This window comes from Mauremys mutica, chromosome 5 (genome assembly GCF_020497125.1).
Source record: "Mauremys mutica isolate MM-2020 ecotype Southern chromosome 5, ASM2049712v1, whole genome shotgun sequence".
In the NCBI taxonomy this organism is placed as follows: Eukaryota; Metazoa; Chordata; order Testudines; family Geoemydidae; genus Mauremys; species Mauremys mutica.
The window spans coordinates 108791325-108811121 of NC_059076.1; the positions used below are offsets into that span (position 1 = coordinate 108791325).

A 19797-nucleotide genomic window follows, 5' to 3' on the forward strand; every position below is an offset into this window, starting at 1 on the left:
TGTTGGGGGGGTGTCCAAGTGCAGGGCCGATGGGATGCTGAAGGAGTTTCCAGGTGAAAGTGGTTGGGGCTCAGCGGAGGGATCTTGTGTGAGGGTTTCAGCAGGGGGGTGTCTGAGTACTGGGGGAGTGGGGTTTGGTGGGATGGGAGCATCTAGTTGGGGTCTGGATGTGGGGGTGCAGCTCATGGGGGTGGGGTTTGAGTGCAGTAGGGGGTGGTCCAGAGGCAGAGGATCTGGGTGCAGGGGGCTGCAGATGCAGGGATTGAGGTTCAATGGGGTGAGGTTCAGGTATGGAGGACTGGGGGGGGGTTCTGGGTGTACAGGGTGAGGCTTGGCAGGGGTGTCTGGGTATGGGAGGTCCAGATGCATGGGGGTTGGGTGGATGGGGGAGCAGCTCCACGTACAGTGACCCTTTCACCTGCAGCTGAGGAGCAATGTGGGCAGGAAGCAGAGGAGGATTCTGAACTTCCTGGAGCTAGGAGCAGTTTCTAGGGGTAGGTCTGACACAGTCCCAGCCACTCCTTGCAGGGTAAGAGGAAGTCCCGTCCTCTCCTGCCTCCAGCCCAGCCTGGACTAGCAGCTGATTCTGGCTCGGGTAGGAGCCACTGGCTGGGGTGTCCCCAGCCCTGCAGTGATTTACCTCTCTGACGGCTGCTCCAGGTGCCAGAAATTATGTACATGCACAGTTAGGGAGTGGTGCATGACTGCTCCTGCAGCTTCCCTTTGCTTCCCTGTCAGAAAGTCAGTTTTCTACAGGGAAGCAAAGAAATCTGTGGGGGACATGAATTCTGCACACACACAGTGGCACAAAATTCCCCCAGGAGTACAAGCAAGTCTTAGAGAAGATAAGATCAAATGACTGGCCACATACCACCCATCAAAACTAAATATATGACAGCAACAAATGGGCTAATTGGGGTCCTATCTGATGAAGGCGATGCGCTCCAACAATCATGTTTGAGTTACGACGAACAGCACTCACGCTGTTTATAAATTGACACCGTTTCAACGTTATGACGCTCAATCTATGTTCATACATGCTCAGTTCCAACTTACGACATTTCGACTTAAGATGCGATTTTCAGGGACCCATTGTGTCGTAAGTCCGAGGAGTGCCTGCAAAGAAACATCAGCAGGAAAGACTAAAGGCTCTAATCCAGTGTTTCTCAACCAGTGGGTTGTAATCCCTAGGAGGGTCATAAAAGATGATCAAGGCGGCTGTGAGGTGTTGAAAAATGTATTACAAATTTTAAACAAAGAAAAATTTGCTCCCCAATTGTTGTGCGCTCCAACCCTTCGAGGTCAAGTATTTTGTCAACCTCTTGAAAGACACACACACAAATTATATAGGCTTATCTTTTGTACTTCCTACTTCCATAGTAAATGTAAGGGGGTCATGAAAACATTTTACTTTAGTTAACGAGTCGCCAACCTAAATAGGCTGGGAAATACTTCTAAACTGACACATCATTTGTATTATGCATACTAGAGATTTAGGGACCAGTCATGTATCTAATGAAGCTGGCAGCAAAGCTCCCATTGATTTTAGTGGGTGCAGGACTGGGCCCTTGCATATATGTGCTGTATACACTGGGTTAGGAAGACTGGAGAAGATGAATGGAAGTAATAATTGAGTATTTCTAAAGAGCATATTGTAGTACAGGACTTAGGACCTATTACAGAGATTTAGGCTAGGTCTACACTAGGGGACGGGGGGGTTGACCTAAGTTACACAACTTCAGCTACACGAATAGTGTAGCTGACGTCGGCATATCTTAGGTCGATTTACCTGGCCATGAGGACGGCGGCAAGTCGACCGCTGCCGCTCCCCGTCGACTCCGCTTCTGCCTCTCACCCCGGTGGAGTTCCGGAGTCGACAGCAGAGCGATTGGGGATCTATTTTATCACGTCCAATCGATCCCCAATAGATCGATCACTACCTGCTGATCCAGTGGGTAGTGTAGACGTACCCTTAGAAAAACAAACTGTGGCAAAGCAGAAAGCAATGCTTCAAACCTCATGCACTATAGCCACTTAAAAAGAAGGTGGATCCAGGTGACTTGTTTTCCAGAACATTCAAACTAGGCCATTTCAAATCTAAGGAAGACTTGAACCGAGCCTGCTCTCCAGCAGTAGTAAATGCTGCAATAAGCAAGCCCACTCTGCAGACAGCAGACTTTGAACTTTTAGATAGTCCAATAGGAGATGGGAGGGAGCTGATTTTTAAGGAGCTTCATAGACTAAAACCTCTCAAGCCACACCAATCACTTTACAGTTACAAAGCTCTCTCTGCCAGTAAAAGGCCCACAAACTTTCTTTAGAAGGTAAGAATTATACATCCAATAAGGGTCCATTAAAAAACATTTCAAGTTACATATTGATAAGGTGGGAATTATAATTTCTAGAATCACTTGTTGGCATTAGACACACCAACACAATCAAAGAAAAGCAATTTATAGAGAATAGTTGTATAAGTTTTATAGTAATTTTTTTTTATTTTAAAAAAAAGCGTAGAACCGGAACACATGCGTAAGAGTTAACTTCCCCAATTCAAGTCACACAAAGTTTCACTCACACGGTTTTATAGTATTATGTATTTAGCAGCACTGTTAATTCAAAGAGTTGAGCTGCAGTTACAGAACAAAGGAGGCCAACTATTCAGCAACAGGCAAACATTGTCAGATTTTAAACAAAGTTTCTAGCTTTCACATTGAGCACCACAACACTCTGACAATAAACATAAATTAGTAAAGGAGATGAATATGGCAAAACTGAAAGCATACATGGGACATACAAACACATCAGAATAGAAAAATATATTCTCTGTAATAATACAATTTTCCATCATAAAATATACAGGGGAAAATGTTCAAGAATTGTCTCATTCACCACACCACAGGTTGCAATATATTTCTGTTGCATATAAAGTAACACAGACATAGTTGGGGTCTAACAACCTTAATGGGTGGGGGGGGTTGTTTTAACAATTTTTGGGTTCCCTGTAACACAAGCAAGAATTACAAAAGTATGAGTTAAACTTTTGAAATGTGCACCAGCTAAACATGGGTAGCCAAATACCCAATGCATCTCTGCAAACCTGTGTGTGTTAGTCAAATACGTATGTAAACCTTGTCTTCAAGGGCACAGAGTGTTCGCACCCCTCAACTGGACATAAACATTAAGCATACATCTGAAAATTTGACCCCTAGAACACGTTCTCCTCAGGTAGGTAAATTTATGTGCTACACAGATTGGTTATGTCCCTTTAAAACTCCAGTTGTCCCCCCCTTCCCACCCCCTTCCCCACATATATTCAATACTCCAGAAAGAAACTATTGTGCTTGTTACAAACTAATTGTAACAGAATGAACATTCAGTAAACACACTCTGGAGCAAAAAAAATGGGTTTTGTTTGAGGCGCTGTGTAGTATTCTACAACATCCACAACATTAATAGAATATTTGGTACAGAACAAAGAAAAATATCAATGGTTTGAAGTTAGCTTTTAGTCTCCTCTCCTTTCTTTGTTATAGTGAAGGCACAAATATCAAGGATCAGGTCAAGAATCCAGGCTTGATTCATGTTCTTCTGTTTCATCTGCCACCTCAGCAGAACCACCACACATACTATTGTGGTTAACTGCAGACAGAGTCAGCTCTTCATGTTCACCACCCACAATCGGAGTCGTTTCTTCCTCCTCCTCCTCTTCCTCTGCCTCTCCATCATCTTCTACATCCATCTCAAACACTCTGACATGACGGAGATTTGAACTTAGCTATGGAAATATTTAGAAGTTTTCATTAATAAAATTAACAGAAAAAAAATGATTTGAAAATTCTGGCCAATGCCTTTAAAAACAGCACTTACCAAAACCTTGATTTTCTTTTAAATGGAGTGAAGTAAAGTAATAAGTTAGTGACAAACCTATTTCATTGCTACAGCAGATTTAGAATAAGGTAAATATGACTAAACTAACCTGTTCCAATCTATCTACACAGAAGCAAGCAAACATTTAAGTTCTATAATTATAATTTTTTTCACTCTGGAGAGAAGATGCAGGTTGTCTCCTCCTTTCTTTCTAAGGATCTTGTAGAACACAGGATATAAAAAACATTTTTTTACAAAACAAGTTACCATATATACTCGATCATAAGCTGGTTCGTTTATAAGCCGACCTCCCCCAAGATGGATAAGTAAAAATAGAAAATTGTTATGACCCATTCATAAGCCGACCCTATAATTCAGGGGTCAGCAAACTTTGGCTCTGGGCCATCAGGATTAGCTGCTGGTGGGCTGAGATGGTTTGTTTACCTCAAGTGTCTGCAGGCATGGAGGTAAACCTATGCAAACAAAGTGTCCCAGCGGCGCCAGCTGCTTACCCTGAGGGGCCGGGTCAGCAACTGGTGGGGAAATGTTTTGGGTGGGGGAGAAGCTGAGGGTCAGGGGAGTAACCCCTGTGACCACCCCCCACATGACCCCACCCCTAGCCTGGGACCCCCCCACTCTCCCCATCCCATCCCTTCCCACCTTACCTGGGGAGGGCCAGGGGAAGATCTCTGTGGCCTGGCTGGAGCTGCTCCAGCAGGCTGGGCAGTGTGGCTGCAGCCTGCTCCAGCGGGCCAGACTGGACGGCACAGCCGCAGCATGTTCCCGCGAGCTGGGCTGGGCAGCATGGCTGCAGCCTGCTCCGGCGGGCCAGGTGGCACAGCTACTGCCTGCTCTGGGGGGCAGGGCCGAGTGGCACGGCTTTAGCCTGCCAGCCCCGGAGTTGCAGCTGCTTCGGAGGCTGGGGGGAGAGCAGCGTGGCCAGAAGTGGAGAGACTCTGGCCCCGCCTCTTCCAGCTATGCTACCCCTCCTTGCTACCTCAGTTGGGGGGAGGGGCTGTGTCCCACTTCTCCCTCTCTATACCCGTTCATAAGCCGACCCCCTTTTCTGGTGCCTCCCTTTTTTACTAAAAAAATTTAGCTTATGAACGAGTATATATAAGTGCCCTAAGAGTAACAGATGCAGAGTATCAATCTCTTCAGTCACTGAACCAGCACACTATTTCCCTTAATGATTTATATGCTAGACTGTAAACATGATACTTACCACACAAGAAACTTTCCGAATGCCATTCACAGCAACATACTGAGCTTTCATATTCTCCAGTACTCTCCACTGACTCTCCAAAAAGACAGTACGTGTAGGAATATCATCAGATTGCTCATCCAGCCTAGATGTAGTAAAAAACAGAAATTCCTTGTTTGTGTGTGTAAGCAGCAACTCTACCCTGAGTAACCTTAGACAAAAATGAAAGAATTAAAATTTTACTGCACCACAGGCAACAGACTTATAAACATTGTGATGATCCTGCTGCATATATTCTAGATTTCTGTTACTGAACATATTTTTTTTTACAATATACCCAAAATCTCTCTTCTCACCCTGAAACCATTATGGGAATATAAATAAATATGGGAAGGCATTGATCCTGCTCTTTCATTCCAAGGATAAGTTAGTTCTGTTCTTTCAGCAGATAGTGATAATACTCATAGGTACAAACACTGGGAGAATGAGGAAGAAATATTCCCTCAACTTTTTATTACCCTATCCCTCTCAGTGCAACTGCAGATCTTGTGCATTCACTCCTGTTCCTGAGTCTCCAGTACTCCAGTGAGTGGCGAGGCTCAATCCTCTTACACAAAAGCAGACAAAGTTTCTACTTCCTCAGTACATTCTCAAAATTAGCTCTCCCAGTCGTTAAAAAATCTCAAATATGCACAAACATTAGATTTGGACGTTGTAATCAACTGTAATCATCTTCCCTCAGAGGAAGGAAAGTGATTTTTCTCCTTTTAAAAATACATCTATGTTAAGTGTATAACTGTACACAAATCAGATACTTGTATAATCTGCTTTTCGGCTCTTCATTTTCAGGGGGTCATATTTTCATACCTTTTACTAGAATTCAAGCTGAATTCCCTTTCTTGGTCCTCGTCAACGTACACTGAAGATAAAGGCAACTGAGCCAAGATTCTCTCTTTGCCTTCTTGTTCAGCATTCTCCTTAAGAACCACGGTTATAGTTTCATCATCATAAAAATGTGCATCTACACAACTGTAGAAGCTATAGCAAAAGAGATGTTGTGTTTAGTTGTATTCCATCAAGTTTTACAAAAAGTAAATGAATAAACTGAATGAATAAATACTGAAAGATCTTAAAGTAAGTGATCAGTATTTGTTTCACATTTTAGATCCAAGTTTTGCCTCAGCCCACAAACGAAGTGTTCTTCTTAACCTGGTATTGTGCTATTGATCATAAAGGTCATAAAAATATGCAGTCATGAGCCTATGGTTATAGAAAGCTTGGCAGCCCACTGTTTTTATGGCAATGCCACGTGCAGGTGATAGATATTCAGGGCCAAAGTTTGTCTGATCCTTCACACAAAAAGGCAGGGAATGGGAATACTACAAAACAGCAAGCCAAGCACCCAGGAAATATTTGGTATTACTGAAACATTGGGTATTGCTGAAACAGGTGTTGGTTGGTTAGCTCTGAAGGCAGCTGTATCTAGCTCTCCCTTGCTGGAAGGAGAAGTTGGCCTGACATGGCTTTTCTGAGATGTGGAGAGCAGACTAAAGGGAAATCCTGGCAAGAGAATTCCCCAAAGACACTGCATTGAGGAAATTATGCCCAACCATTACACACTTCATGCATATTATTTGTTAAGATCTTATTTTGTGTCACTGTTTTCAAGTATCAGTAGTCCATGTTTCGGCAAGAGCAGTTTCAGAGCTAAACTAATTTTGTTTCCATCCAGCAAATTATGATAGTGTCCTTGAACTTGAGTTCAAGTACAAAGTAAGCCACCTGCCCAAAATCCTGTAAGTTACTTTATGAAGATCAATGAGGATGCAAACAGGTGCGCAGGTCTGCCCACAAAGACCCTGATCCTGCAAGTTGCTCTAAGAGTAAATAGCTGAAAAAAATATTAAGTAGAATAAGTAAATCCTTGAAGGAACATAATCTGATAAATTATTAAAGACCCTATTTCCCAGATATACTAACCTTGTATCTGAGCTTTCATTTATACTGTTGTTCAAGAAGTTTCCAAAATCAACAGCAAGTAGTCCATTATTAGCAGACCTAAAGGAGGGAGTAAACTAGCTGTGTTACTCGTCCTTAAAGTTCCATGCCAAAATACCAGAATCCAAAGATTTACACCAACTACTGGAACAGACTGCACAGCCTATTTAGATGTGAACAGATGGGCACGCTATACGTTGCTTCCATTCTCAAGGATGGGGTGTGGAAGAAGAAAAGCAAAAAACAATATGGATGAAAGGACTGAAGTTACAGAATTGTGTTGCAGACCTCGGCATCAGGAGCTACTAACCACCGGAACAAAGCAATTTACTCTATGAAATTAAGAGTATAACCTGTCTGTACCACTGAGATCATCTTCCCATTCTTACAGATTGTGATAAGCTTTGTAATAACTATACAAACTCTATCACAAGGTTTGAGGAGTTGACCAAGATGAATAGTTATAAAGTTAAGATGAAGAACCCACTTAACATTACCATTACTCCTCACTGAAAGGAAGGAGCAAAGAATACTTGACACATTTCCATTTGAATAAAGAAGCATACAATCATGAAAGAGTAAAATAACTCAATCCAACAATGAAGAGCAAGGTCCTAAGCCTGGAACTGGATCTAGATACATCTGGCTGCAAAATCAGGCCCCAAGAGCATACTTTTTCATTTCCAATCAGTTTCTTACCTGGAAACATCCGTGTGCCGCCTCAAAATGTAAATTTTAGAAAGAGAACTTTCTAACATAGTGAAGAGAACATAATGTAAGTTGGAGGATTTGTCATTCCACCTAACATACAAAACAAAACAAAAAAGTTAGACCAAAACATAAAACATGGTAAATGAAATACAGTAAGAAGAGCAGTATACTTACATAAAGGGTAATTTAAATAATCGAGGTGTAGAGTCCTCACTAAAACAGCAAACCAAAAAAAGTCAAAACGGTAACAATTACAATAATTTTATGCTAATTAACACTAAACATAATATAGGGGAAAAATGTACCTTTTAGATCCTTTGTATAAAGGCATGCAAACTGCTTGATGTACTGATTTTCCAATCACATCCTGAAACACACCATTAAAATGTTCCAAAATATAGAAAAAAATATTCAGTTACACACACACACACACACACACACCTTCCCCACCTTTTTTGAAATCATCACAACCTACCTGAAACAGACTGACTCAGCCCAGTTCCTTCTGAATAAATGTCCTTATCACAAAATCTAGTATCATTTGACACACTTTTTAAAAATTATTTATTTAAACCACTGTACTGTTTCTTGGAAAATAAAATGAATTAAATTTAAAAATGGATACTAGTTGTGTGTGTGAGAAGCAAAGAACTGAACAGGCAGGGAGATTTAACCACCTTCTCAGCCATATGACAGGCTCGAGACACACTAGAAGGGCAAGCTGCATTACTGCCATCCATATGGTACACCTCGTCTATGGCTAATTAGGGGGCTTCAGCCCTTAGGGCCTGCAATGTGACACCTTCAATGAGTACTAAATTCACTTTAAACAATTTAGAGTAATTAATCAAAAGATCAAAACAGCAGCAATTGTTGTCCCAAAATGCACACCTTTTGTAACAAACAGGACTTACAGCTGGTTTTTGTAGACACTGATCAATAATCCCCTCCATTCGCCTTTTGACAAAATGCAGCGATTTCTGAGGGTAATAGGGAAATAGCAGTGGACTTTCTGCAAACAAATAATTACGTTTTTAGTGAAAAATACAGTTTTTGTAAAGATTCAGTTAAATGAGTTTGCATTCTAGCAGAAGCTCAGTGTGGGTCTGGATACAGAAATCAGAATTGGGGTCCTGTTTGTACTTTGCAGCTCTCTTCCCCACCAACTAATTCAAATGCTATAAATAGTGGAGTTGCATCCAGCCAACAGCTATCAATACATGTGTCATGAAGCATCCTGCTATATCAAAAATGTTTCTTTCCTCTTAGCGAATCTACTGTCTGGGCACAATGGAAAGGGAGAGGGATAGCTCAGTGGTTTGAGCACTGGCCTGCTAAACCTAGGGTTGTGAGTTCAATCCTTGAGGGGGCCACTTAGGGATCTGGGGCAAAAATCAATACTTGGTCCTGCTAGTGGTCCTGAAGGCAGGAGGCTAGACTCGATGACCTTTCGAGGTCCCTTCCAGTTCTAGGAGATAGGCAAATCTCCAATTTAAAAATATATATATATATTTTCAGCTTGAATTTCCTTGCTTTGAGACATGATACATTTCATAAGTTTATTTGTTACTAATTATCTTCTGAAATATATCTAATTCATTTCTCTACAAAGATTTTACTGGAAAAATAATAAATATACGCTGAATTAGAAGGCAATATAAAACTACCAAAAACTGGAACTATAGCATCAATCACAAAACCACTTACGTTCCTAGCTCCTTCAAGCTTACAGTTCTAAGCAGATAACGAGGCAAGCGAATGCCTTAATACTTGCTGACTTGTGATACTAACAAGAAGCTGGTTTATACAATCATTCTCAAATTGTGCAGCGTTCTCTGCTGGTGGCAGAAAGCTGGCTGGTTATACGGTGCTAGCTATTTCCAGCCACTAAATCAAATGAAAAGATACCTAAATTATATTACATAACTTTCCAGATATATTTTGTCATATAAACAATTGCTGTAGTTGCCATAAGGATGCTATATGATTGTGAATAGGAAGAAAGACAAGATAGTCTCTCTGTTCTAATTTGGTCCATGTTATGGAAGAGTTTTAGACCACGAAGGCAGTCAAAAACAATTACTATGAGCATCAACTACTTGATGTCTAATTTACATGAGTGAGAAAAGAATGTAAAAGGGAGAGGGATTCTATAATACCTGAGGAAAAACAGTTTGCAAAACTGATCTTATTCTAGATTGAGCAGGGGGCTGTTTGGAAACAACTTTATAGAGAAATGAGATCTGCATGTTTATTTCTACCTCATTGACATTTGTCAGCACTGACACAGTATAATCTACTTGCACTCATGCCTACACAAGTATGACTAATATTGTCAAATCTGCACATGTATCTTTGATTCACAGTATAATAGCGGCATGCAATACCTTTAAGATGTGTGCTGTTTTGAAGAAAGTTAAACCACTGGTTTCCTTCGGTGTTAGGTGGGGATACAAGGTCATCATCTTCATCTTTCAAGTACTGGAAGAAATGACAGATCCATGCAGTAAACATTTAAAAACAAGATAATTATGACACGTTCACTGAAGGACTGTATTGGAGGAATATGTGTCATAATATCTTCACTTAACTGTCCTTTTTAAAAAAATAAATAACCCAGTTTTGGGGCCTTCTTCCCAGGTCTTTAGAAAATGTTTTATGGTCCATTCTAAATCAGGTTATAGCAAGTTACTCAAAATGCTGTGGAACTTCTCATCAGAGGTAGTTATAAACCATTTATCTTTGAAACTGTAATTTCAGATTCTAATACTAGTGGCCCCATGATTTGAACACATCAAGCAAACAGATTTCAATTTCATTCCATCAACATTAGTTTCAACTGTGTTCCACCTTTTTTTTCAAATACACCACACAAATGAGGAAAATAATTTATAAGATATTAATCCAATTAATTTTCTTTTTAATTAATCTTTCCCTAATAATCAGGGAGATAAAATAATATCCTCCACTCTTAACAGCTGTGTGTGTTGTGAGCAGCAGGAAGGGAGTTAGAAGGAGTGCTCTTTAGTAACTACATAATCTTAATACTCTAGCTCCCCTGTTCCTCTTTCCCCAGCTGATGCTCGTCCATATACCTTGTCTCTTATCTCAATAAATAGCCTGATACTTTACCTGACCAACTCTCTCTACATTGAAGTATTTTCCTTTACGATTGTAGAGCTCTGGTGCCTGAACCAAACATAAAACAAATTTTAAACACAAAATACTGACCCAACAGTACTTAAGACAAGGGGAATTAGGTGATTTTTCATAGTGAGACACTTTAACAAAAACAAACAATTTAGTTTAACCAGCCTTTCCAGGTCAGTTGTCTGAAGCAAGACAGAATTAGGGTGCATGCATAAAAGCACTCAGTAAACTGAAATACCTTACCTCATTGAAGTGTTCAGTAAGAAAATCAGCAACAAATGTGATATCTTTCTGAGTCATCTAATGGAAATGAAAAGGGGAAAGATTATAAAATAACCATAATTCAAACATATGTAGAATGTAATAGGTTCTAAGGAGGCAGGTGACAAAAGACTACAGCTAGATATTAAAAAAAAAAAAAAAGGTGACCTTAACAGAGAGCTAAATGTTGGGATCGAGAAATGAAACATTCCAAGAAAGTCATAAGAGCAACAAAAGGGCAAAGTGGAGGACTCTGCTTACTGTTTCAGATGTCTATTCACAAATGCAAAGAGTATGGGGAATAAACAGAAAGAACTGACAGTATTAGTCCATAAACTAAATTAGTAAATTGGCATCACAGACACTTAGTGGGATAAATAAATCTCTTAACTGAGGGGTCTAGCTTGCTCAGGAAAGGTGAACAGAGGAACAAGGGAGATGTTACATTGTACATTAGGAATACACACTTGTTATGAAGGTCCAAAAGGACGAGAGAGGGAGACCAATTGAAAGCCTCTGGGTGAAGATAAGAGGGGGGGGAAAGAACAGGGGGAATGTCATTACAGGAATCTATTACAGACCAACAAATAAGAAGTGGTGGTGGGTGAGGAATCTCTACAAAAAAACACAGAACTATCCAAACATAAGACATCATAGTAATAGGGGATTTCAACTACCCAAGCATCTGTTGGACAAGTAATAAGACAAATCAAAGTGTCCAATAAATTCTTGGAATGTACTGGGAACAACTTTTTCTTTCAGTAGGTGGAGGAAGTAACCAGCCCTTTTAGACTTGATTCTGACTAACAAGAAGAAATTGGTTGTGAACCTGAAGGCACTTTGGGTGAAAGTGATCATGAAATGATAGATTTCATGATTCTAAGAAAAGGAAGGAGTGAGAAGCAGAATAAGAAAAACAAACTTCAAAAACATGAATTTTAACAAACTCAGAGAACTGGCAGGTAAGGTCCTATAAGAAGAAAAATCAGAGGGGAAAAAGAAGTTCAGGAGAGTTGGAAGTTGTCTCAAAGGCACAATATTAAAGGTAAGAAGCCAATATGGCTCCCTTGAGAGCTCTTTAATGACCTGCAAATCAAAAAGGAATCCTACAAAAAGTGGAAACATGGAAAAATTGGTAAGTAAAAAAACCAGCACAAGTAAGGACAAAATGTGTTGTACCTTGCGAGGTACATAAAAGGCAATCCAGAGAGGTTCTATATATACACATTAGGAGGAAGAGGAAGGAAAGTTTATGTCCTCTACTTAGTGGAAAAGGATAGCTAATAATGGACACCATCAAGAAGACTGAGGTATTTAATGCAAATTTTGCTTCAGTTTTCACTAAAAAGGTAAACCATGACCAGATACAACACAAATAATACTAAACCAGGAGAAAAGAACACAAGCCAAAATAAGGAAAGAACAGGTAAAAGAATATTTAGATAAGTTAGATGTATTTAAGTCAGCAGGGCCTGATGAAATGCACCCTAGGGTACTTAAGAAACTGGCTGAAAAAAAATCACAGAACCATTCTCAATTATATTTGAGAACTCATGGAAGATGGGTAACGTCCCAGAGAACTGACAAAGGGCAAACATAGTACCTATCATTGTCTAAAGGGGACCTAGGGAATTACAGACCAGTCAGCCTAACTTCAATATCTGGAAATATACTGGAACAAAATTATTAAAACAGTCAATTTGTAAGCACCTAGAGGATAACAGGGTAGCAAGTTATCGCATTCATGTATTTGTCAAGAACAAATCGAGCCAAATCACCCTAATTTCCTTCTTTGATTTTAGTAAGGCTTTGGACACAGTACCACATGACATTCTCATAAACAAACCAGAAAAATGTGGTCCAGATGAAGTTACTATAAGGTGGGTGTAAAATTGTTTGAAAGACTAATCAAAGAGCAGTTATCAATGATCTGCTATCTAATGGGGGCATGTGATGGGTTAGATCACAGAAACACCCCCCCGGAAGCTGCCACCTCATGTGCCAAGACTACCCGTGTTCCTGTTTTCCCTGCCAGCTCTGGACTCCAGCAACCTGTCTTGCTGAGCCAGACACTCTCATCTGCTCCAACAAAGACCAGGGTCTAAATTACTTGTCCCAAAGCTACAGGTTTACCTGAAAGCAGCTCACAGAAGTGTGCTTGTCTTTAGCACTCAGATGCCCAACTCCCAATGGGGTCTAAACCTGAATAAATCCATTTTACCCTGTATAAAGCTTATGCAGGGTAAACTCAAATTGTTCACCCTCTATGACACTGATAGACAGATATGCACAGTTGTTTGCTCCCCCAGGTATTAATACATACTCTAAGTTAATTAATAAGTAAAAAGTGATTTTATTAAATACAGAAAGTAGGATTTAAGTGGTTCCAACTAGTAACAGACAGAACAAAGTGAGTCACCAAACAAAATAAAATAAATGCGCAAATCTATGTCTAATCAAACTGAATACAGATAATCTCACCCTCAAAGATGCTTCGGTAAGTTTTTTCCTCAGACTGGACACCTTCCAGGCCTGGGCACAATTCTTTCCGCTGGTACAGCGCTTATTCCAGCTCAGGTGGTAGCTAGGGGATTCTTCATGATGGCTTCTCTCCCCCTTTGTTCTATTTCACCCATTTATATATCTTTTGCATAAGGCGGGAATTCTTTTGTCCCTCTCTGGGTTCCCACCCCCTCCTTCTCACCAGGTTAAAGATGGATTCCAGTTCAGGTGACATGATCACATGTCACTGCAAGCCTTCAAGCCTTCATTCCTCCCAGCCTGACTCACAGGAAGGCCTGCCTGCAACAGAGCCATCCAGTCAAATGCCCTGGTTAATGGGAGTCATCAAGATTCCAAACCACCATTAATGGCCCACACTTTGCATAATTACAATAGGCCCTCAGTTATATTTCATATTTCTAGTTTCAGATACAAAAGTGTTACATTTATACAAATAGGATCATCACACTCAGAAGATTATAAGATTTGTAATGTTACCTTACAAGAGACCTTTTGCATGAAGCATATTCCAGTTACATTATATTCACTCATCATCAAATTTTTATAAAATCATATAGACTGCAACGTCACAGGGGACATATATAGTGGAGTCCCATAATGGTCTCTCCTGGGTCTGATACTTAAATAATGGAGTATGCTTATAGAATTTGCAAATGACACTAAGCTTGGAGGGGTTGCAAGCACTTCAGAGGACAGGATTAGAATGCAAAACTCTGATTAATTAAGAGAATTTATCTGAAATCAACAAGATGAAATTCAATAAGACAAATACAAAGTACTAGACTTAGGAAGGAAAAATCAAATGCACAACTACAAAATGGGGAATAACTGGCTGAGCAATAGCACTGCTGAAAAGGATCTGGGGATTATACTGGATCACAGATTCAATGAGTCAACAATATGATGTCCTTGCTAAAAAGACAAATATTATATGGTATATTAACAGAAGTGCCGTATGTAGTACACAGGAGGTAATTATCCTACTCTACTCAGCACTGGAGAGGTCTCAGCTGGACTACTGTGTCAAATTCCGGGTGCCACTCTTTAAGAAAGATGTGGAGAAACTGGAGAGAGTTCAGATGAGAGCTACAAAAATGATAAAAAGGTTTAGAATCAATGACCTATAAGGAAAGGTTAAAAAAATTGGACGTGTTTAGTTTTGAGAAAAGAAGACTGAGGAGGAAACTTGGAACGGTCTTCAAATGTGTTAAGGTTACTACAAAGAGGATGGTGATCAATTGTTTTCCATGTGTACTGAAGGTAGGAAAAGAAATAATGGGCTTAATCTGCAGCAAAGGGGACTTAGAAATCCCCCCCCCCCCATATATCTAACCTAAGTATAGTTAAACACTTGAACAGGCTTCCAAGAGAGGTTGTGGAATCCTCATAAATGGAGCTTTTTAAAAACAGATTAGACAAACACCTGTCAGGGATGACCTGGGTATACCTGTTTCTGCCTCAGCGAAGGAGGCTGGACTAGATGATCTCTCAAGGTCCTTTCCAGCCCTATTTCTATGATTCTACAGAATACACCTTAATAGTAGCAGAGTAGCAATTTTGCAGGTGAAAAATACTGGGAAGCAACAATTTTCTTCAAAACAAAGTGAAATCAAAACACAAAGCTTCACATTAGTAAAAGTTTACATGGGCAGCAACTGCTTTCATATAGCATATGAAGGACTGCTCCAGAGAAGATCATGCAACAGCAGTGATATTAACTTAGATCCAGAGAAATAGAAGCAATGCTGAGGGGAGGGGCGGAAGTAGACACCCCAGTCAGGGCCAACGTGCCCACTGGAGAGGGGAGCAGAGAGTAAGCCTCCTTCAAGAGGTGAAAAGATCCACTATACAGCCTACTCACTAAACTGGTCAACATAGTTTACTCAACTTCAAAGAGAACAGTGAGAATTTTTAAAAAAGACTATTAGACATAAGGCTGGCCACATTACAGCTGATAATGTGCAACTGAGGGCATTTCATGCACTAACTATCCCAAAGGACTAGCATGGACAGCATCATTCTTTAAACTGAATTTACTTCAAAGAAACAACCTTAAAAGGTTGGGTTTTGTTTCTAACTGCACCAAACCTCTGGCTAACCTCAGAATTAGACTTAGCATTGCAATATTATAAAAAGCATCTACTAGGAAGAAGTTACTACTACCTTGTTCAGCTCTGGAAGAACATGATCTTCTGACATCCTCAGCATGGCTGGGGGAAAATGAGAACAGCAAAAATGCTATTTTTCCAATACACTTAAAATTTTCCTAAGGTAAAATATTAAGATAAAGATGATAGAGCAGGAAAGTTTGCTTTTTAGATGCAATATTGACTAGCGCAGGGGACAAGGAATCAAGATTCTTAGGTTTTATTTATTAGTATGATTCAGTACTAATATAGGTTTTGAAATGAGGTGAGAGAATGATTTCTCAATTAAGTGACTGCTCTACATTTAAACTGGCCAAGAGCAGCCATTGTTAATATACAGGAGATAAACCATAGCCAGAGATTCCCCCCGCCTCCCAATCACCTATATAAAGGAAAAAAGTCACTTTAACGTGTATGAATTTCCGGGATGGCAATAAATAGAAAGTCATAACACCAGCTCCACAATTGGATTTAGTCAATCTATTTTTTGCCAACATTTCAATATTTAAATTTCTTTTTTAAAAAGCTATCAAGGAGCTTATCACACTACATTTGTTAGAAGTCAATTCCACAGATTAACCCACAGGCAAATATTTTTACACTAATTCTAATATGCTATGACAATTCCAAAGCAAATAATTCCAATATAAAGCAGATATGAAATACTTAGGATATAATTAAGCTTACCCACATACAACCATCGGAAAAATGCTTTGAAGTTTTTCATACTACTGTCTATAACTCTGTATAAAAAAAATGAAAATTGGTAAAAGACTTCATCTAAACAAAGGCCACAAGCTGCAAGTTTATGCAGAAGCTCTAATTGTATTATAGGTGGAGATGGCAGCAATGCCTTACACTTCCCATTACAAGACTACTTTCAGTTGTTTATAATTTTTCCAAACTTTAACTCTTTGAGCTGAACTTTCCTTGCTAGATGTCTGCCTCAGGCTGAATTGTTTTGGAAAATTTCAGCCAAACTGGTTCAGTCATTTTGGAGAAAAAGGCTAGGGAAAAATATGTTTCCCAGTTAAAAGATTCTGATGACCATTTCTTTGATATGTTGTAGCACCCTCATGTTTTGGAGTAGGGACTTGAAATTTGGAAGGAGGGCAGATACTTGTGTCAGGGGTATGCCTTTTGCTCTCCGCATGAGAATTCACCCAATATTTTGTCAAAATTATAAGCTGGGGGGCGGGGGGGAATCACAGCTCACAAATGCTCAGTACAGATTTGCTAGAGCGTAACAGCTAAAATCTCTGTAGATTCCATCTTCACCGAGCATGCGCCATCCCCTCAAAGCTCCTATAGATGACAGGATGGTGCATGTACAATCCCCACAGAACAGTGGCGCAGGCTCCCTCCAGTCCAGGGTTATAGCGGTGAAGTTCGAATTTTCTTGTAATTGCTGCTCTGAGCCAGGCACTGGAACTGAGAGCAGGGAAATCTCTCTCCTCTGCTCTCAAAAATCATACTACTACCATCTAAACACTGTGGTGGAGGAAGCCATTTGATTCAAATACTACTCCTGGGGGAATTCTGTGCCACTGTGTGTGTGCAGAATTCACATCCACCCTAAAGTCCTTTGCTTCCCTGCAGAAAAATTACTTTCTAACAGGGAAGCGAAGGGAAGCTGCAAGAACGGTCACTCACCCCTCCTTAGCAGTGCAGGTACATCATTTCAGGCACTCAGAGCAGCCATTGGAAAGGTAAATCACCACAGGGCTGGGGACACCCCAGCCAGTGGCTCCTACCCTGAGCTGAGATCAGCTGCTCGTCCTGGCTGAGCTGGAGGTGGGGGGAGAACGGGACTTCCTCTTCTCCTGCAAGGAGTGGCCGGGGCTGGGTCAGATCCACCCCCAGATCCTCCCCCAGCTGCAGGAAGCTCAGCATCCTCCCTTGCTTCCTGCCCCCATCACTCCTCAGCCGTGGTGGGAGGGGTCACTGTACAAGGAGCTGCGCCCTCATCCACCCAAGCCCCTACATCTGGACCTCCCCATACTCAGACCCCGCCCCCATCAAGCCTCACCCCATACACCCAGAACTCTCCCCCTCAGCCTTCAATATCCAAACCCCACCCCGCTGAACCTCAACCCCTGCATTTGGAGCCCCCCCTGCACCCAGACCCCCACCCCTGCACCCAGACTCCCTTTGAGTTCCCCCCACACTGAGCCCCAACCACCTTCACCTGGATCCCCCTGCAGAGTCCCACTGCTCCTGCACCTGGAATCCCCACCACCACGAGCCTCTGTGTATCTAGATCCCCCCTACAACCTGGACCCCTGCACTGAGCTGCCTGCATCCAAATGGTCCCACACAGAAGCCACTCACCCCACACCTGGATCTCCCCACACTGAGCCCCTCCACACTTGAGCCTGCCTGCCCCATACCGTGGTGTGCCTGGCATGGAGGAGCAGAACCCTGAGGTGTTTCTGGGGGCAGGCCCAGCCCTGCACTGTGTCAGGGTTGGGTGCAGCCTCACCGCCGAATCAGTGTTCCAGGAGGGGGAGGCTGCAGGGTGATCTCCAACTTCTATGCAGCCAGTGGCCTGTGCTTCCCACTGCCATGCTGGAGCCTCCACATTTATTTATTGACAAATAAAACTTGCAGAATTTGCACAATTTAAAAATATTGTGTGCAGAATTTTTAATTTTTTGGTGCAGAATTCCCTCAGGAGTCAAATGCAGAGGGGATAAAAGTCAGACAGGAAGGAGGGAAAGGAGTAGATTGGGACAAGGAGTTTGGTGAGACTAGGTCCAGAGAGGAGAGAAACTGAGACTGGTTGGGTGGGGAGCCAGATTTCAGGGAAGGAACAAGACACAGATCAGATGAGGTGTTGCAGGGACTGGCTGGGCAAAAAGCCTGGGACCGTGAACCAGGGACAGGATGGAGGGCAGGAGATGCCCAGGGAGCAGGGCCACCCAGAGGGGAGAAGAGGGGCAAGTGGGGCAATTTGCCCCAGGCCCTGGGCCCTGCAGGGCCCCCACAAGAATATAGTATTCTATAGTATTGCAACTTTATTTTATGGAAGGGGCCCCTGAAATTGCTTTGCCCCAGCCCCCCTGAATCCTCTGGGTGGCCCTGCTAGGGACGCAGACTGGGACCCAGTAGGAAGGCAGAAAGGAGGAGAGAGATTAAACAAGGAACTGGGGTGAGGTAGAGAGGTATGGATCAGGTACTGGCTGGGAAAGGAGACTGGGACTAGGTGCGGTTAAGTGGAGAAACTGGTAGTCAGTGGAAGAATGGGATTCCAAAAGCAAGCCCAAAGGGGGAACCTAGAATTGGCTGGGCAAGGAGATGGACTAGGATGAAAAGTCTGAGGAGTGGTGACTGGGTAAGTAAAGAGAAAGGGACTGGGACAGAGACAGGGTAGGGGAGAGAAAGGACTGAGACAGGCTGGAGGGGATGGGGCAGAAGGGATCACAGCTGGGAGAACAGACAGAAGTGTCTAACCATTAGACCATACTCCCCTCCAGAGCTTGGAATGGAACTCAAGATTCTTAAGTTTCACCATTCCTCTCATCACTAAATATCTGTGAAGCCCACTGGAACATGTGTGTCTCATCTTCTTGTAGTGCTGGTCCATACAGAGGGCAACAGCTTACTACTGCTGTTACTCCATTACCTCAAGAGGCAGAGGATCTAAAGGTTCCAACTCCGCTGATGATCCATGTGAGTATCAAGACGATACCACCTAATGGAATTTCTATTTTTTTCAGTTTACTTTTCTAATAACCTAGGAAATTGCACATACATAAACTATGTGAAAGGAAAATTAAGTTAGTGATATATACCTAAGTTTAAAACTACTCTGGTCATTGGAAATTACTCATTAAGAGAACTAATTTTGTTGAAATATGAACTATTGACTAAACAATGTTAAAAAATGTATATTATTACCCACAAATTTAGCTAAGTTAAAAGATTAATGTTAAC

General features: G+C 41.5%; 1 protein-coding gene across 1 annotated transcript in view; it reads right to left on the reverse strand.

Annotated features, from left to right (window-relative positions):
- Nucleotides 1–2281: 2281 nt before the first annotated feature.
- The window catches only part of ANAPC4 (anaphase promoting complex subunit 4), a 31943-nt gene continuing 14427 nt past the window's right edge, over nucleotides 2282–19797 (reverse strand). The window contains exons 16-28 of the mRNA XM_045019336.1: nucleotides 16549–16604; nucleotides 15878–15924; nucleotides 11174–11230; nucleotides 10913–10969; nucleotides 10168–10261; nucleotides 8695–8792; nucleotides 8086–8147; nucleotides 7955–7993; nucleotides 7769–7870; nucleotides 7052–7129; nucleotides 5939–6109; nucleotides 5093–5216; nucleotides 2282–3775 (exon numbers count right to left, since the gene is read on the reverse strand). Coding sequence (XP_044875271.1) covers nucleotides 3560–3775; nucleotides 5093–5216; nucleotides 5939–6109; nucleotides 7052–7129; nucleotides 7769–7870; nucleotides 7955–7993; nucleotides 8086–8147; nucleotides 8695–8792; nucleotides 10168–10261; nucleotides 10913–10969; nucleotides 11174–11230; nucleotides 15878–15924; nucleotides 16549–16604 — 1201 coding nt within the window. The 3' untranslated portion in view covers nucleotides 2282–3559. The remainder of the gene's footprint in view (nucleotides 3776–5092; nucleotides 5217–5938; nucleotides 6110–7051; nucleotides 7130–7768; nucleotides 7871–7954; nucleotides 7994–8085; nucleotides 8148–8694; nucleotides 8793–10167; nucleotides 10262–10912; nucleotides 10970–11173; nucleotides 11231–15877; nucleotides 15925–16548; nucleotides 16605–19797) is intronic.